General features: G+C 33.8%; 2 protein-coding genes across 6 annotated transcripts; both read right to left on the bottom strand.

Annotated features, from left to right (window-relative positions):
- Nucleotides 1–52: 52 nt before the first annotated feature.
- On the bottom strand, nt 53–12,978 carry slc17a9a (solute carrier family 17 member 9a). Of its 3 annotated transcripts, none has more exons than XM_073910353.1 (13): nt 12,716–12,978; nt 10,522–10,719; nt 10,311–10,450; nt 9,230–9,329; nt 8,814–8,938; nt 7,829–7,928; nt 4,757–4,853; nt 4,460–4,547; nt 3,790–3,824; nt 3,535–3,650; nt 3,339–3,394; nt 2,845–2,874; nt 53–1,606 (listed from the first exon to the last, which is right to left on the bottom strand). In XM_073910353.1, the coding sequence occupies exons 1-13, from the start codon at nt 12,934–12,936 to the stop codon at nt 1,443–1,445; spliced, it is 1,470 nt and encodes a 489-aa protein (XP_073766454.1). In that variant the 5' UTR covers nt 12,937–12,978; the 3' UTR covers nt 53–1,442. The 3 variants fall into 3 exon arrangements, with proteins under 3 accessions (XP_073766454.1, XP_001336574.1, XP_073766455.1); XM_001336538.8 differs by having other exon boundaries at nt 12,809–12,978; XM_073910354.1 differs by lacking the exon at nt 12,716–12,978 and adding an exon at nt 12,510–12,653.
- Nucleotides 12,979–13,281: 303 nt separating this feature from the next.
- Nucleotides 13,282–18,038, bottom strand: gid8a (GID complex subunit 8 homolog a (S. cerevisiae)). 3 transcript variants are annotated; one of them, XR_012383619.1, is made up of 5 exons: nt 17,990–18,038; nt 17,241–17,368; nt 16,920–17,116; nt 14,409–15,471; nt 13,282–14,105 (listed from the first exon to the last, which is right to left on the bottom strand). XR_012383619.1 is itself a non-coding variant. In XM_017357294.3 (5 exons), the coding sequence occupies exons 2-5, from the start codon at nt 17,356–17,358 to the stop codon at nt 13,932–13,934; spliced, it is 687 nt and encodes a 228-aa protein (XP_017212783.1). In that variant the 5' UTR covers nt 17,359–17,368; nt 17,540–18,038; the 3' UTR covers nt 13,282–13,931.
- Between the last annotated feature and the right edge of the window lie 393 nt (nt 18,039–18,431).

The following is an 18,431-nucleotide window of genomic DNA, read 5'->3' as shown; positions in this document are numbered from 1 at the left end:
GGACTGATGGTTGATTTCTATGAGTTGTTCTGTTAAAGAAATATGCCATTCATTTGGTTCTCAGATTTTTTTTCTTTATTAAAACACTTTACAAACCCAGCTTTAATAGATTTGTTATGCTAAAAACTGTTATTTAGAGAGGAAAACTTCAGAAACAGCAAGTTTAAGTTGTTATCCATCCCATCAATTGATCAAAAAACAGTAATAAATTATTTATTTGTTCTGATAAATTAAAACATATAAATACTCTGAATATATTAAAAATAAATGTACATGTTTCGGTCCATCCTGTCACATTTGCATTAAATGTAACATAAAATGTGTGCAATACACCATGACTCAGAAGTGGCATCATTGAATTGTATGATTTTTTTGAGGTCCACAAGCTAAAGGTCAGGCCCTGTCACATTTTTAGAAGTGAAAATGTGCGTTTCTGGTTGAATGTCCCATAATTCTATATTTGAAATAAATATTAGTGCAACCAGCTCTGGCAAATATTTTAATGTACATTTAAATAAAAAATATACACTATGTGTCATTAACAACAAAATATAAATACAGCCATAGAATAAAAGTACTTGAGTTTGAGTATAATGTTAATATTTGTTTAAATCTGTAAAGGTCTAAAGACATTTCTTTCTGATAAAAAAAAACCAAAAAAACAAAGTCATTTAGAGCTTTTGTCTTTAGAAAATGACTATTGGTAAAAAACAAAAAAACAAAAGTGTTTTTATTTGTTGTTTTTGAGAATTTAAATTATTCCACCGAATATTGATTCATCAACTCTTCTGAAGGTACATTTATGTTAAGTATACCGTTGTCTAAAAATTTATATTTATAATGTTTGAACTTTCTTTTCTTTTTATAGTTAATTTGGAAGAAATGTCAGTAGTTCACAGAATGAAACAAATATGATTTTTCATTAACACATGTATGTGTATATCATGATGTTTTTCATAGACTGTAAACATATACAGTACATAGTCTTTCATATCAAAGTCAGAATGATTAACCCTCCTGTTAAATGTGAACTCCTTAATATTTTTCCACAAATTCCGTTTAACAGAGTTTTTCTATCCATTTTTAAACATTATAGTTTTAATAACTGATTTATTTGATCTTTTAGCCATGATGACAATACATTTACTAGCTACTTTTCAAGATACTACTATTCAGCCAAAATAAATCAATTAATACTGTGAAAATTGCCTTACTCCATTAAATATCACTTGAGAAATATTTAAAGGAGAATACATATTTCACAGGAGGGCTAATGATAAGAGCTAATTGTTAATTAAATAAAATAAATCTTAATTTAATGCTAAAATAAATTATTACATAGCATTTCAAAGTGTTCAGGAGTATCAATCCATTTGTTACAAATGACAAATAAGGAATCTCCAAGTGTGCCTCCGAGAGTTTGGCTGCTTTCCTCTTGATGTTCAGATGATCTCAGGTTCATCCAGCTGATCAATTCTCTTCGCTTCACCCAATGTTATAAATACTGCCACACCGATGACATTCACTAGAGCCAGCACTGAAAACACATTCACCCAGGAGCCAGTGACCTCTATCATATAGCCAGATATGTAGACCATCAGCAAACCTGTGCAAACACAGCACGATATGAGCATATAATAAACAGCTACTGCAATTAACAGTCCAGATGAGGAAGATTACTACATCCTATAAGCAACTGTGATGATAATTTCACATTTTTGTAAACTAAAAATGAATCAATTGGGTTTCAGATCATTTTCTGTTATTCATATTATAAGTATAGCTTGTATACTGACTTTTTAAAAATATATATGTAAAATGTCAGTTTCTCTAGCATAAGTGCACATTAATGTCCCATGGACTCTACACTACCTGAAAAAAAGTCTTGTCGCCTATCCCAGTTTTAGGAACAACAAGTAATATCTTGAATTCCAGTTGATCATTTGGTATCAGAATTACGCTTTAATAATTAAATAAGATTACGCTTATTTTATAAAAATAAAATTTGATCATGTCTTGACTTTTGATTATTTAATTAGGGCAGTAAGGTCTGACTTTGCTTAGACAAAAGTCTTGTCACTTCTCAACAGAAATAATGTACAGTTATCAAATTAAAGTCATGCTGCAGTGGAAAAATAATTAATATTGTGAATAAATCCCATGAGCTTGAATGACTGCATCCACACATCTCTGCAATAACTCATATAACTTATTAATAAAGTCATCTGAAATGGCAAAGAAAGTGTTCTTGCAGGACTCCCAGAGCTTATCAAAATTATTTGGATTCATCTTCAATGCCTCCACCATTTTACCCCGGACATGGTCAATAATGTTCATATATGGTGACTGGGCTGGCCAATCCTGGTGCATCTTGACCTTTTTTGCTTTCCAGAACTTTGATGTGGAAGCTAAAGTATAAGAAGGAGCACTATATTGCTGAAGAATTTGCCCTTTCTTGTGGTTTGCAATGTAATGGGCAGCACAAATGTCTTGATACCTCAGGCTGTTGATGTTGCCTTCCACTCTGCAGATCACTTGCATGCCTCTGTACTAAATGTAACCCCCAAACCTGAATTTTCCTTCACCAAACTCAGACTCATTTCTGTGGGAATCTTGGCTCCATGTGGGTTCCAATAGGTATTCTGCAATATTTGTGATGATTGGGATGCAGTTCAACTGATGATTCATCTGAAAAATCTACCTTCTGCCACATTTCCAAATCAACTACAAGTCAAGTTATTATATTTTGCTCTTACAACTGGGATCAGCGACAAAACTTTTGTCAGGTAGTGTATCGAGTCTCGGATAATTGGTTACATTAAGGATAAACGGATTATAACCCACCAGTAAAGGCTGCACATGTGTTCATAACCCCTTTAAGAAAGAGAGAGAGAAATTTAGATCAAAATATATTTAAACACATCACATGACAGTGACATTTACACTTAAAAGAAAACATTGTGTTTTACTGAATAGGCCATAATAAAGTATAAACTATACGGTATAAAATGATAAAGTAAAGTTTTAAAAGTGAAATAAAAAGTGAAATTAATGAATTAATTAAAGTAAAAAAACAAAAATCAAATATAAGGTCAATTTAAATGAAATAAATGTAAAATAAATTAAAAATAAAATATTAAACAACAATAAATAAAATATGTTTAAATTGATAAAATTACATTAAAAACAACAAAAATAATAACAATGTGAAATTAAACCAAATTACAATCCAATCAAGTAGCATTAAAATATAATGAATAAAGTAATAATTTAAACAATTAAAATAAATAAATAAAATACAATAAATAAAAAATAAAATAAAAATGGTGTTGTCTCACCATACAGAGCTCCTGCACATGATGGCGCCTGGTCGTTCACATTTACAGACACTCCACTACACAACAAAACAGGCACAGTGACTTTGTTGCACTTTCTCTTATCTCTAATCTTGTAAACATTCATATCTGGGCATCAACAATACACCCTCTCTGTGTACAAAATCAATACCAGATAATCAGGTTTTAATTGTCTTACCTATTATGAAAGGTGGAGAGTCCGATAGTCACAGACACACAAGCAACAGCCTGAATGAAACTGCTCGTCTTGCAGAGAAAGAGGATGAACACACTGGCAACTCCCATTGAACAGAACTAGACCGCATTTCAAACAAACACACATTTTGAATTTTGTTGTTGTTATTATTATTATTATTACAACAATTACTAATACTACTAATAATAATACGGTATACAGTATGAGGGCAAAGAAAACTCATAGCTGATGTGTTACCTGCATCAGTTTCCTCACAGCCGCTGTCCCACAACCTGCCAGAATGACAAAAATGGCAAAAAAAAATTATAGCAACATATTTTATTAAAAGTACTGGCAGGATTTCTTATTAACCCTACTTCATGAGAAAATGCAACTTTTTTATGGGGAAGCAATGTTGTAGGAATTTAAATATTTTTTTTGTAAAAAAAAAAAAAGTAAAATTGAATTCAAAATTTAAAAAATAAAAATAATAAACTAAATAAAGGTAAAATAAAGCAACATTAAATAATATTAATTTCAAAGGTGACGCAGAGGCACAGTAGGAAGTGCTGTCGCTTCACAGCAAGAAGGTCGCTGGTTCGAGCCTCGGCTGGGTCAGTTGGCATTTCTGTGTGGAGTTTGTATGTTCTCCTTGTTTGCGTGTCATCACAAGTCCAAAGACATGCGGTACAGGTGAGTTGAATAAACTAAATTGGCCTTAGTGAATGTGTGTGAAGGAGTGTGTATGAATGTTTCCCAGTGTTGTGTTGCGGCTGAAAGGGCATCCACTGCGTAAAACATATGCTGGATAAGTTAGCGGTTCTATCCGCTGTGGCAACCCCTATGTGTGGCAATCACACATTAGCCACAATGTCCCAAAATTTATACTAGTTATGAACTGCCATGTAAGCGAGTTGGTTTCATTCACCTTGCCTAATGAGATGATCAGATATGGAGCCTCCGAACAGTGAAGTGGGCAGAGCCACAAACCAGGGGATCACATTAAACACCCAGTCCTGTCAAACAAAACCCAGAGGGCTGAAATAAACAGCAACATCAACCAAACTAGAAAAAATAACCATCAAAAAGCTAAATTCACTTCCTCTTATTATTAAATAAGTAATTAAGATTAATTAAAATTGAGTTAAACTAACAAATCAGCAGGAAGAACACTGGTGTGTAAAGAAAGTGAACATAAAACACACACATTAACAAGTCGGGGTACCTTAGCATGAGGAAATGTGTCTTTGAAGAATGTTGGTAACCATGACATGAGGGTGTAATAGGAGCTGCTAAAGCACAGATGAGCAATGATCATGGCCCTAAAAAACACACATACATACAATGAGCAACTTTTTCATTCATATATTATTTTATTTTATAATTATTAATTATTAATATAGGATTACATCAGGTTGCAGAGTAATATATATATGCTCACTGGCTACTTTGTTAAGCAAACCTGTGTAACAGTGTTTTTTTAAGTTCATATTTAATCAGCCAATTACATGGAAGGAACTCAGTTTAGCTATGTATACACTGTCAAGAGGATCTGCTCTTCAAACTGAGCATCAGAATGCACGGGGAGGAAAAGTATTTATTTAGGTAAAAGGATTTAGGTAAAAGGTGACATTGTGTCATGGTGGCAGACTCTTTTGGGATTTTCATGCACATCCATGACTACCGTTTATAAATTTATTTCCAAAAAATATAAAATATTCGGTGAGCTTCAAAATACAGAAACTGTATAATGGCAGTATAGACCAAAATCTCTAATGGATGTTTCAAGTACTTTGTTGACTATATGTCATGAAGCATTAAAGAAATAGTACACACAAAAATGAAAATGTACACAATACTCTCTCTTAGGTGGTTTATGAGTATTCTTATTTTGTTTAACAAAAGCTAAAAAAGGTTAAAAAAAATCTGGAACCATTTGCATCCATGTTAGGAAAAAAAAAACATTGTAAGTCAAAAGTTAGCTGTTTCCATCTTACAAAATTAGTTTTATATAAAGTAAATAAAGTAAATTTAATTGTAAAAAAAATTATACAAATTAAACAATGAAGGTAAATAAAAGTAACATTAACAATAAATGAAAAATATAATACAAAATAAAAGTAAACTAAAATTAATTATTTCATTTACATTTTTCATTAAAATGTTAAACTTAAAATTAAACGAAATGAAGTGAAATATTTTCATCAACATTAAATAAAATAAAAAAACATTAAATAAAAATAAATTATAATGAGGTTTATTGTAATTTAAATTAAATAATAACATTTCTAATTAAACTAAATGTAAAATAAAGTGACACTAAATAAAATAAATATAATAAAACAAATGTAACTACATTTAATTACAATTCATTTAAATTTTATTTAAACTAAAGTTTTAATTTTAAAATGAAACTAAATAAAAGTAAAATGAAGTAACATCAACATTAAATAAAACAAAAATAATACAAAAAAATAATGATATAATAAACTACAATGAATTTAAATGTAATTAAAATAAAAAAATAAGTCAATCTTTAGCTGTTTTCACCATGTGTTCAACAGAAAAAAAAGAAGAAATTTAGCAGGTTTGGAACAAGTGAAAGCTGAGAAAATGATGTCAGAATTTTTAGCTTTGGGTGAATTATCACTTTGAGGCAATTCTAGCCTGATCTCACGAGGAAAAGTAACTTTTATTTTTACGGTTTGTCAGTTTGGGCGCTAGGAAAATGTACGATTTTAAAAAGAAGGCGTGGCATCCCATCCCATCCCTAAACCCAACCATCATTAGGGAATGGGAAAATCCTACTAAATTGTATGAATGAGATTGTACAAATTCATACAAATTAGCCACTCAATCAAAAGGATACAATTTGTCATGAGATTGTGTTGGCAATTCTGAGGGCAAAAATGGGTCCAAACTGGAACTATTCAAAATGGAAAACTAAACCTGACAACAATACAATGACTGAATTCAGAGAGTAAAATGAAGTGCATTTCTTTGAAGTTAGTGTGAAATCTAGTTTACAGTATTTATTTTGCTATCTAAAATTGACTACGTTTACATGAACACCAGTATCATCTAATCATTTGCCTTAACCTGAATGAGATAATAATATGATTAAGGTGTTTACATGAGTTGCTTTTTGAATGTTTCTTTCATGATCCTGTTTTACATGTTATAGTAAATAATTTCACTAACGTCATTGCGTCACCACGCTATCCACGTTTCCTCCTGAGTTTCATGTAATTTTGTGTTTCATTTTTAATTTGCCGACTTTAACTGCAGTTTGGCACTTTCACTTTCATTCAGGAACATTTCATGCATGCCCTCCATGACAAACAAGATATTGGATTCAAGTACGAACTGCTGGAAGAGTTTTGTTTTAATGGAATTTCATACTGCACACTGAATGGGAGAAAAAAACAACTGTATTTCGCAATGTGTGTGTCTTTAGTGACTCGTAGGTGCAAATGAAAGTGTCAACCAGCCGTGTGTGTGTATCTATCCTGTCGCAAAACGCAGCGAAAAGTCCTACAAGATGGTAATAGTTTTCTTAAGGTGTTTACATATCAGTCCTGCACTTAAATAATGCCTTAGTTCCATTTTTCTTTAGTTCGATTGCTGTTTACATGGTAGACTCTTAATCTTAATCTGGCATTGTCTTAATTGTTTTAAAATCAAATTATTGGTGTCAATGTAAACATACTCAATGTTACTTTTAAGGTGAATAATAAGTACAGGCAAGCTAAGCCATTAAACATTTTTTTGGTAATCTTCAAACAAAGTCTGATCCTTTGCTTCTGCCTTTGCGGTGACGGTTCTTTTGTTGATGTCAAATTAAGGGCTTCCTTAGCAACTGTATGTTAATATTCTTAACTACAGCAAAATAAAGCCCTACCCCTACTCAATATTCTGTTTCAGTTAGAAGTACATCATCATACTAAAATGAAAATTCTCAGCAACTTCTGGTTTAGTCCACATGATGTACTTCCAATAGAAACTGAATTGAGTAAGGGCAGAGCTTTCCTTTTGGACTACACCTTTTATTTTTCACTGGCAGCAAACAAATGGTTGGAAGGACGTGGCTTAGCATTTTTTGCCAAAGCCATCAAACTGATGTGATCAGAGAAAGACTGCCAGAGCGATTTAGGTTAGATTTTGATTGAATATTACCAGACAAAGTTTTTTTAGTGGACTAACTTGCTTGGATTTATTGTTCACATTAAGATGAACAACATGCTATAGCAAAATAAACATTTGGAATTTTATAAAGATTTTAAGTTTTGAACCTTACCAGACACTAGGCTCTCTAAGGAGATACAGCCAGTTGATTCTAGAGGATTCAGACACATCTTTTCTGCTGATCCACAAGGAGTCAAGGGAGATATCTGTACCTGTGACAAACAAAAAACATCATATGCTTTTTCTAAAAGACCAATATACGATAATAAATCTTATTGTGTTGTGTGGTGAGTCAGATTTTTAAAACAAAAAGTGTTGCTAAACAGCACTGGCAAACAAAAGGTCCAATTACTCCATCCATACAGTTGCTATGGCAAACACCGATACTGAAGTCAACACTCTTTGGTTCTGAATCACTGCAATTTCTTAAGGAGAATTAATTATACCAATACTGGCCTTTAAAATGATAAAATAGCTCAACAATCCATACAGTTGAAGTCAGAATTATTAGCCCCCTTTGATTTTTATTTTCTTTTTCAAAAATTTCCCAAATAATGTTTAACAGCGCAAGGAAATTTTCACAGTATGTCTGATAATATTTTTTCTTCTGGAAAAAATCTTATCTGTTTTATTTCGGCTAGAATAAAAGCAGTTATTAATTAAAAAAAAGGCATTTTAAGGACAAAATTATTAGCCCCTTTAAGCTATATTTTTTCCTGATAGTCTACAGAACAAACCATTATTAACTTGCCTAATTATCCTAACCTGCATAGTTACCCTAATCAACCTAGTTAAGCCTTTAAATGTCACTTCAAGCTGTATAGAAGTGTCTTGAAAAATATCTATTTAAAAATTAGTTACTGTCATCATGACAAATAATAGAAATCAATTATTAGAAATGAGTTGTTAAAACTATTATGTTTAGAAATGTGTTGAAATAATCTTCTCTTCGTTAAACAGAAATTGGGGAAAAAATAAACAGGGGTGCTAATAATTCAGGGGGGGCTAATAATTCTGACTTCAACTGTATGTACAAAATCTCAGGAACAATGTTATTTACATTTTAACAGATTATTTAAGAGCAAGATTTTAATTACCTTGAAGAAGACATTTCCATACACAACAGGCCCAGAAAACAGCAAGGAGACCAGCTCCATAAAACACACTCTGCCACCCAAACCAGTCCAGCATCAGGGAGCCCACTCCTCCAACCAGCATCATCCTGACAGAAAACCAACAAGAGTACAAATGGATGGGTTGTTTTAACCAATATTTAAGTAAAATACTGAAAAACCCAACAACTGAGTAAAATATTTAATAGTAAAGTGTTGGATTTGTTGATATATTTTATCTCAATTTGCATAAAAATAACTCAGCATTTATTAAGAGTATATTAGACAATGAATTAAGGTATAAGTCCACAGATACCCATCAAAAAGACTTGAAACAAGTTTCTATAGATCAAAAATGTATGATTTTGGACATTATTGTAAGCCAGGTCTAGTTTTCTTACCCAAGGTAGCAGCCACAGGCCAAAGTGCTCATCAGTAAACCTCTCTCCCCCTCTGTCACCCGCTGAGAACAGATGCTGACCAGAGAAGGGTAGTGAACACCTGTAAATAACAACGATGGTCACTGAAATTCTTTGCCCCTGAATTGTCTTTATAAAAACCAAAAAACATTCTTTAGTCAGAGATAAATATAGCAAAAAGTCAGTTATGCTAAGATGGGTTTCATTGATGTTCACAATCTAATATTTATACAATTTAAAATGTCAATTATTTTGGAATAAAAAATAAAGAAAATGTTTATTATAAATGCAGCATGCATTAGAAAAAAAAACATTAATAACTGACTTTGTCCTACATGTATTTTACTTTTCACAACATATTTATAATTGTCATATTTATGTAATATATTATTCCTAATTATGAATCATATTTTTATTTTAATATGCTGTAATTCTCAATTAGCAAAGCATTTACATTTTTTCTCTTATGTGATGGAATCATCCTTTAATAAAGAGCCAGATGAGATATACAGTTGAAGTCGTATTTATTATATATTTTTTTCTTTTTTAAATATTTCCCAAATTATGTTTAACAGAGCAAGGATATTGTCACAGCATGTCTAATAATATTTTCTTCTTCTGTAGAAAACCTTATTTGTTTATTTTGGCTAGAATAAAAGCAGTTTTTAATATTTTAAAAAAACCTTTTAAAGGTCAAAATTTAAGCTATATTTTTTCGATCTGCTCTCTGTTAAACAGAAATTGTGGACAAAATAAACAGGTGGGTTAATAATTCATGGGATCTAATAATTCTTACTTCAACTGTAAGTGAAGGCTAAAAAAACATGTTCTATCCAAAATTAACCACTAAAATGACTGCGGATGAGCAGATTCAGATTAAACTGACTTAGACCCACCCTAGTAATTACACCCATTGCCCCAGCATCTGATCCCACAGGCTTATTAGAAGGGAAATGACTAGTTCAAACATGCTGACACATTTCTTAGATTCATTCTGTATACTGTCAAATATCTTTCTTTCTTTATACACTTTTTCCTCTCCTGTGCCTCCTAAAGTCTTCACCTTGCATTACACCCAATAGAAACCTGGACGCTGTCATTGTAAGAAGAGGTGAGAGTCCAGTCTTTGCCAGTATTGGGGTCAGAGCTGTCATTATGCCCCATGAGGAGGTGGAAAGAAGCAGCACTCGTTCTCCTCCAATCCTGAAAAAAAAAAAACTTCATAATCAGAATCTACATCATCTAGAGCCTCAGACTTTGACCTAAACACTTACCTGTCACTGGCGTGACCCCCAACCACCTGAGTGAAACAGTAGCCCCAGAAAAAAGCCCCCAGCACCATGCCAGTCTCTGTCTTGCTCCATTCAAATTCTCTAGCCATGGTGACGGCACAGATCGGCATGGCCATCCGTGACCAATGGAGAACACATGTGACCAGCAGTAGCATCAGGGTCCATGTCCGGGCCAGTGGCCTGCAGCAGATGGACATTACAATTATAACAGTGCCTAATAGGCTTGCTGTATCTCAAATGTTCATAGGTGCAGTGCTCACCATATACAAGTACATCCTACACAAATCTATCTTTAAAATTCATATTTTTATAGAAAGCTGTACAATATTATATTTGTGCATATACATTAGATTAGACAGTACTGAAGCAAATCTGGAGCATATCTAACAAAATAACTTACGATAACGGTTCAAAAACTAGTACAACCAAATGTATGTTATAGAAAAACATTAAATACAAATAAAAAAAATAGGAAAAATCAAGAAAAGCAAAAAAATGAAAAAAAATTTGTTGAAATTTTGTAGGTTGTAATTTTTTTGTGCAATATTTAGCTTGAATTTAATTGTATTCTCTTTAAAATTCTAAATGTTTTGAATTTAATAAAATATTATTTTAATAAATATATCTGTGTAATAAACCTGTTTGTATAAATGCACAAAAATACATTTCCTATGTTCACAGAGAAATGCATAGAAGTATTCATTTTCAAAATGGGGTGTACTCAATTATGCTGGGCACTGTATATAGTTGGTGACATGGGATTTTTAATAAATTATTTTTGTTATCCATTGGTTTTAAAATACCCCAAATAGAGTTATTTAAATTAACTAAAACTGAAACTGAAACAAAAAAAAAAAAACTTTATTAATTGGCATTGATGGCTCCATGAAGAAATTTCATACCAATGGAAAACTGGAATCCTCTCATGTTTCAAAGCCTTTTTATAATGAAAAAACTTTCTTTTTACTTTGTTAAAATATTCAGACTAAAAAAAAAAATATTGAATGAATACACTGAATGTTGCAACCTCAAAACTGAATTAAAGTGTATCTGAACAGAAGTATATATGTATCTCTTTATCTGTCCCACCAAGAAATATTTTTTGGGTTGCATTTCTGAACTTCTAATGTTGCTAGTTAACACACTCAATGCATATTTTTCTTCAACACATCCCATAATTTTTAAAATATAAACCATTTGGTAGAGGTTGGTATGTTGGTTTATAGTAAAAGTACCGGAATTAATAGTTATACTGTGAAAAATCTGAAAATGTGAGGTGTAAAACCAATTTATTTAAAACTATATATAAAAAAAACAATTCTGAATACCAAATCATCTTTATTTTCAAAGTTCGCCATGCAATACTTCTGATTCTGATTTAACACGTTGTCTTGTTTTTTTTTTGTGTTTTTTTTTTTTTACAATAAAACTAAAATCAAGTGTTGTAGTTCAACAGGATTATATTTGTTCGATTTTCTGGTAAAGCAACAATGCTGTGTGTGTAAACCTTTTATTAAAACAGTCATTCTTTAAATGACTTAAACAGTCATTATTTAAAACAGTCAAAATATGGTCAACCGTTTGGTAGAGCGGACAGTTAATTAAGAACACTTCACAAAAAAAAATCTTTGTGTAACCCAAAATGGCTTTGTGGAATCACTGTGAAAACTGTGGCAAGATGCCTAATAGGCCTATACACCTAATGTATTAAACTAAAATTAACTTAAAAATACATTTAATAAAAACTCTCATCGACCACAAGTCTGAAGAAATAATTATATATCTGTGTAATACAGATATTAAAATAGCAAATAAAAATTACAAATTGTGTATTGTATTCATATATGTGTCTTTTTATTGTTTTGAGTGAGATTCGCTAATTTCCATTTGGATAAATGTCTCGAGTTGGCTAGTTTAAAGAACAAGAATATATAATAAATGCGTTTTACTCAAACACAAACTGTGAATACCTCGAAATTGAGAATTTGTACGAGTTCTCCTAGTGTTTCCATATATAATCCGCAAAAATAAACATCAAAATATCAAGGGACCGCTGAAACAGAGCAGATGATTTCTACGCAACAGTTGCCAGGAAGCAAAATTTAGGGAATGATGGAGGAGACTTTCAGTCCGCGGTGTTAGCGAGTTTACAGTTGATCATACGAGAATCTTTTACCTGCGGCGCTCCAGATGACGAATTCCAGTGCCATCAACGCACAGGTGAACGATGTTTAAATATATGAATTTAAGCAAACAATGTTTATCATACCTTGGCCATACTGTTGGCTTGGAGCTACTTTGCGTTATCTGTAATCCAGGTGTACTGCAGTCGCATTGTTTTATGAAGGGTACGTCCTCATGAGGGTTAAAGAGGCCAGTTTCCTGCTCATCGGCCATTACATCCAAATGAGTAAAAACCGGTCGCTGACCACCGGCTCTAAACCGAACAGGAAAGTTTGCATTTTAGAGCACGCAAAGAAAAGAAGGCGGGGACGCGCTTCCGACACACCTATGACAGTTTTGTTTTGGAGAGCAACTCTTCCTGAACGGGTTTTATTCATGACGACTGTGGGAATGTGGTCATTCTTGTTTATCTGGTGACAACGTAGGAACGCTGGATGAAACATCTCCTGATGGAACATTGTTCTGGATTCAAAAGATCTCTATGGATTCTGAGGATCTAGTCCTAATAAACAGAAGCTACCATAAAATGTGAATCCAAAAGAATTCTAGTACAAAACATTTACTGTGAAATCAACTTTATCCCAAACAAGCAGTACAAAATGTGAACAAAAATTAAACCATAAACAAAATGCTTCAAATCTGAAATGACAATATGTGTTGTATTGTAATTAAAATAGCTTATAATGGAAGTCTAAAACATTTGCTTAATTGACCACATCTGTAGCTGCGCATAAATTAAAAATAATAATAATTACAGGAATTATGATAAAAGTAGTTCAGTAATATCAGTCTCCAGCGAAAATAAAAATGAATCTGATTACTTTTCTTTCCAACCAGAAACTGAAGAAAGAGCCTAATATAAGCATGAGGACACAGTGTTGAGAAAGACAATGGAAAACACATAAAACACAGATATGTCAGTCCGAAAGTGTCCATAGTACCATAGGAATATTCTATATTCTTCAGAAAATAGGCTACCAGCATAGTAAATGGTAGATTAAAATAAAGATTTAGGTTTACTGCTTTCAGTCAATATAGTTTTGATTGAAATAAAACCATATACTGTTAGGTTACTTTTTATAGAGGCCTCAAGGAAAAAATATACATTAAATATAGATTTATATTTTCCATCCGGCCACTGACCGTTCATAAATAGGACAAAAAAACGAAAGAAAAAAAACAAAGTGTGTCCATGTGCATTACAGTCTCTACTTGGGGTCTTCGATGGTGCCCTTGCTGAGGTCTGTCATTCTGGAGTATTTCACTTTTTTCTGGTCCAGTTCATTCTGAGCCCACAGTAAAAGCTTCAGCAGTTTTGCTAATTTCGGAGTAGATTCCCTGTTTTCATAGTCTAGAACAGCCTGGTTAACCTCGCTCCACACCTGTAGAGGGAGACAGAAGCCAGCAGTGAGGAGGGATGATCACACACATACATATATATATATATATATATATATATATATATATACATATATATATATATATATATATATATATATATATGCATGATTCCTACTAAATACTGTCATGCTCTCTACTGCCATGTTTCCCAACCCTGTTCCTGAAGGCACACCAACAGTACACATTTGCAAACTCTTCCTAATCAAACACACCTGAATAGACTCATTAAAACATTAGAACCTCAAATTAATGTCAGCTAAGGGAGAAATTCAAAATAAGCTCACCGGCCACTTTATTAGGTACACCTTTCTAGTACCAGGGCGGACCCCTTTTTGCCTTCAGAACAGCCTTAATTCTTCATGGCATAGATTCAACAAGATACTGGAAATATTCCTCAGAGAAGATGGGTACACTGTGGTCATAAAGGGATGTACATGGTGAGCAACAATACTCAGGTAGGCTGTGGCATTAACACAGTGCTCAATTGATACTGACGAGCCCAAAGTGTGCCAAGTTTCCTGTCCTTAGCTGACAGGAGTGGCACTCTGTGTGGTCTTCTGCTGCTGTTGCCCATCTGCCTCAAGGTTGGATGTGTTGTGCATTCAGAAAGGCTCTTCTGCATACCTTGGTTGTAACAAATTATTTGGGTTACTGTTTCTGTTCTATCAGTTGGAACCAGTCTGGCCATTCTCCTCTGACCTCTGGCATAAACAAGGCATTGGCACCCACAGAACTGCCACTCACTGGATATTTTCTCTTTTTCTGGCCATTCTCTGTAAACTCTAGAGATTTATGCATGAAAATCCATGTAGATCAGCAGTTGCTGAAATACTCAGACCAGCCCGTCTTACATCAACAAACATGCTACGATCAAAGTCACTTAAATACCCTTTCTCCTCCATTGTGATGCTTGGTTTACACTGCAGCAGATCCTCTGCCTAAATGCATTGCCATGTGCACTGCCATGTGATTGGCTGATTAGAAATTTGCATTAACGAGCAGCTGGACAGGTGTACCTAATAGACTGGCTGGTGAATGTATGTACTGTTGGGAAACACTACTCTACTGTATTTTAGCTGGAGAAGATCTGTCATAGACACATGAAAAGATCTGTAACTAATCGTTATGCTCTACAGGATTATAACACACCTTCTGCCTCTGCATCATGTTGAGCAGGTCTCCAAACGGCGACTCTTCAGGATTGTCGAAGGCGAGCAGTGCCAGTGTTCTCTCCATCTCTGTCAGACACTCTCTGCTCTCCTCACCCTGTTCAGCCAGCTGGGACTGTGCAAACTCCAGCGCCGCCTCCGTCTCCCGCAGACGGATGAGCTCAATCAGATGCTGCTGCTGCGTTAAAAAAAAAAAATTTAAAATTAAGGACAGCAAGATATTGGAGAAAAACTCACATTTTGTTCATTATACATTAATTACAGAACTGGAGCGTGTCTGAAGATTTTGATAAAGGATTTTAAGGGCTTAATGATTTAGTAATGATTTTGGAAAATTTACAGCAGTATTATCTACAAGTAGTGTTATTTCAGTAATTTTCTATTGAAATATCATGTTAAGTGTTTCTTTGTAATCTTTTGTGAAATGTACTATAATGGGTGACAACATGAATTTAAATCCTACATCTAATATTTTCCAGTTTACATTTTTTTTTACCACTTTCACATGACAAAAAATCTCTGCAAAGTTTTGCTCCAACCCTATTCAAACACAGTTGATCACACTAATCAAGGTGTTCAAAACTACTTGAGACTATTAAGCAGGTGTGAGTTGTAGATGGTTGGAGCTAAACTATGCAGAGCTGTGGCCCTCCAGGAATTGAGTTTGAGACCATTGCTCTAAAATTCAAAAATTGTGCAGGTATTGCATCACTATCTGCCAGTACTCTAAATTGTTGGTAGGCACGAGCCTGTGTAGCAGTCGATTCCGTTCCCTTCTGGAATTCCTGTTCCCCCCTCTAAGAAGCGTGTCCACTAACAGCGCATGCAAGTGCACCCAAACACAACTGGGTTTATGGAAAGCAAAGTGGTTTAAAAAGTACGTATTTTTTCTGATCTTGAAAATGGAAAGGACTAACATAACCGTTACGCGCAATATTAAACCGGGGTGCATAAACTCAGACATTAAAAAAAAAAAAAAACTACGACAACAAACAAGAACCACAGAAAATAATGTAACATAATGGAAGTGTTAGATTAATTTTATTACGCTACTTTGGCATTGCAAGACATGAAAGCATTGCCAACACTTTTGTAAATTTTCTCTTTCCATACATCCAGTTGTGTTTGGGTTGTGTCCGCATACTCTGTTAGCGGACACACTTCTTAGTGGGGGAACTGGAATTCCAGAAGGGAACAAAATCAACTGCTACACCGGTATAAGTTTCTAACGGTTTGATAACCTAGGACAGAAATATCACGGTTTTACAGTATTGTGATTACTGCTCTTAAGTATATCCTTTTTCAAATGTCTGGGGGGAAAAACAACAACTTTTTTTCCACTTTGAACCCAATATATTTTATTTTGAGAAACATTTAAATATTTTGGAGCAGTAAACATGATATTACTGATATTAACAGATACTGTTGTCCTAAAAAAATGTAAATAAAAAAATCTAACAACTACCTTAAGATCGGTATAGCAGAAAATTGTGGCGAGTTTAAAACCTCGGCTTTTCCAAACCGCCGTATACCTTAAAAACTGTTATCGTCCGATGCCTAATTGCCTAATAAGCATTCCTTCTAATATCTGTTAGATATTTTCTCTATACAAAACTAGATGTTTACCTGAAGGTGAAAGTAAAGGTATCGATTGGTGTCAAGAAGCTCTGGGTGGAGGCTGTTAATGAGAGCAATGGCTTCCTGGATCTGACCTTTTAGAACCATTTCCCTGATCTTTATCCTCTCATCCAGAGAGTCTAGATCAACATTCGGCTCGATCCCAGATTCCATGCGGAACTTCTCTGCAGCCTCTTTAAAACCCTCTGTAAAAGAAAAACAGATCCGCCCTGCAGGTTAGGCTTTTGATTTTGGAGTAATAATATGCAAAGTCACATGAAGATAATTTTCACATTTATTTGAATAAAACACAAAATAAAACTGACATACCGGTTACTAAATAGTTCATGATGAGCCTGTTCATGTCCGCCCTCTGAATGTGCACATTATTTAGTTTATCCATCCATTCCTCCTTTGTAATGTCCTCAGGCTTTTCTGAATAGCTCATCACGGATGTACTGGGGTAAACAAGACATGAAATGACAACAAATATCATTTTGCACTCATTTAACATAAAATTAATGCACGGTTACTCGCGTTTTTTATTAAATGTAAGTGTGAGAAAAGAAGCATGGAGTATTTTTAGTGTATGTTGCGTTTGACTGTTCAAATTATGAAGAAAGTGAAACCTATTTTCGCCTCAAGGAAGGTTAAGATTAAGTTGTTGGTGTTTGATGGTAAATGAATGAACTGCACTGTGCGCGTTCATATTTTCGCGGTGTTTCTGCTCATAGACACAGGCACAACAGAGCAGCCAGCGGATCACGGACAGCCACACAGCACACGAGACGTAAAAACAAATATTTTTAAATGGTGACACTTATGCAGTCGACAATTAAAATCAATAAAAGCTAGACAACTGAAATGCTTCGCGTGTATCTGGACACGAAAATAAACAAACGCCGAGCGCACGAACGCGTGACAGACAAAAACAGGGCTCGTTCAGCCATTTTCTAGCCACATTTACCGGTGAGCACGCATAAAATAAAATAATTCCTTATCGTATTTATTTGAGCGGTTTTCTGTTAATTTTACATGAATGTTTCGCAAACTATTAAGAATCGACATAAAATACTTACTGTTTACGTTATAAATAGCGATGGGCCTCAGCGAAGATCACGCGATAACAGAGAAGAGCTCGTAACGAGACTTGAGGGGAGGGCTGGGATTGGTTAGAATACTGACGTCACGGTTGCTGTGGCAAAGCTGGAAAGGTTGCCAGATCAGGTGGAAAATAAAAAAGGTTGCCAGATCAGGTGGGAAGTTGCGACGAACTGATTAAACAGATTTAATAAGTTACAGAAATAGCACAAATAGCTACTTTAAATACAAATAAGATAAAAGAATTTTAGAGTAATCTAGAATCATTTAGAATAATTCATCGTACATATCCAGGGAATACTCTCTTAGTAAAAAAACAAAAAGATATTGATAATAGTTGTTCCTTTTGTAAGCAACACCCAGAGTCATTTTGGCAATGCAGTTATTCTGATTCGCTTAGGAATTTTTCCCTTTTTGTGA

The sequence above is a fragment of the Danio rerio genome, chromosome 8 (genome assembly GCF_049306965.1).
Source record: "Danio rerio strain Tuebingen ecotype United States chromosome 8, GRCz12tu, whole genome shotgun sequence".
Taxonomy (NCBI): Eukaryota; Metazoa; Chordata; class Actinopteri; order Cypriniformes; family Danionidae; genus Danio; species Danio rerio.
Note: the sequence above shows the minus strand (reverse complement) of the source record. Positions and strands in the feature narration are given on the sequence as shown.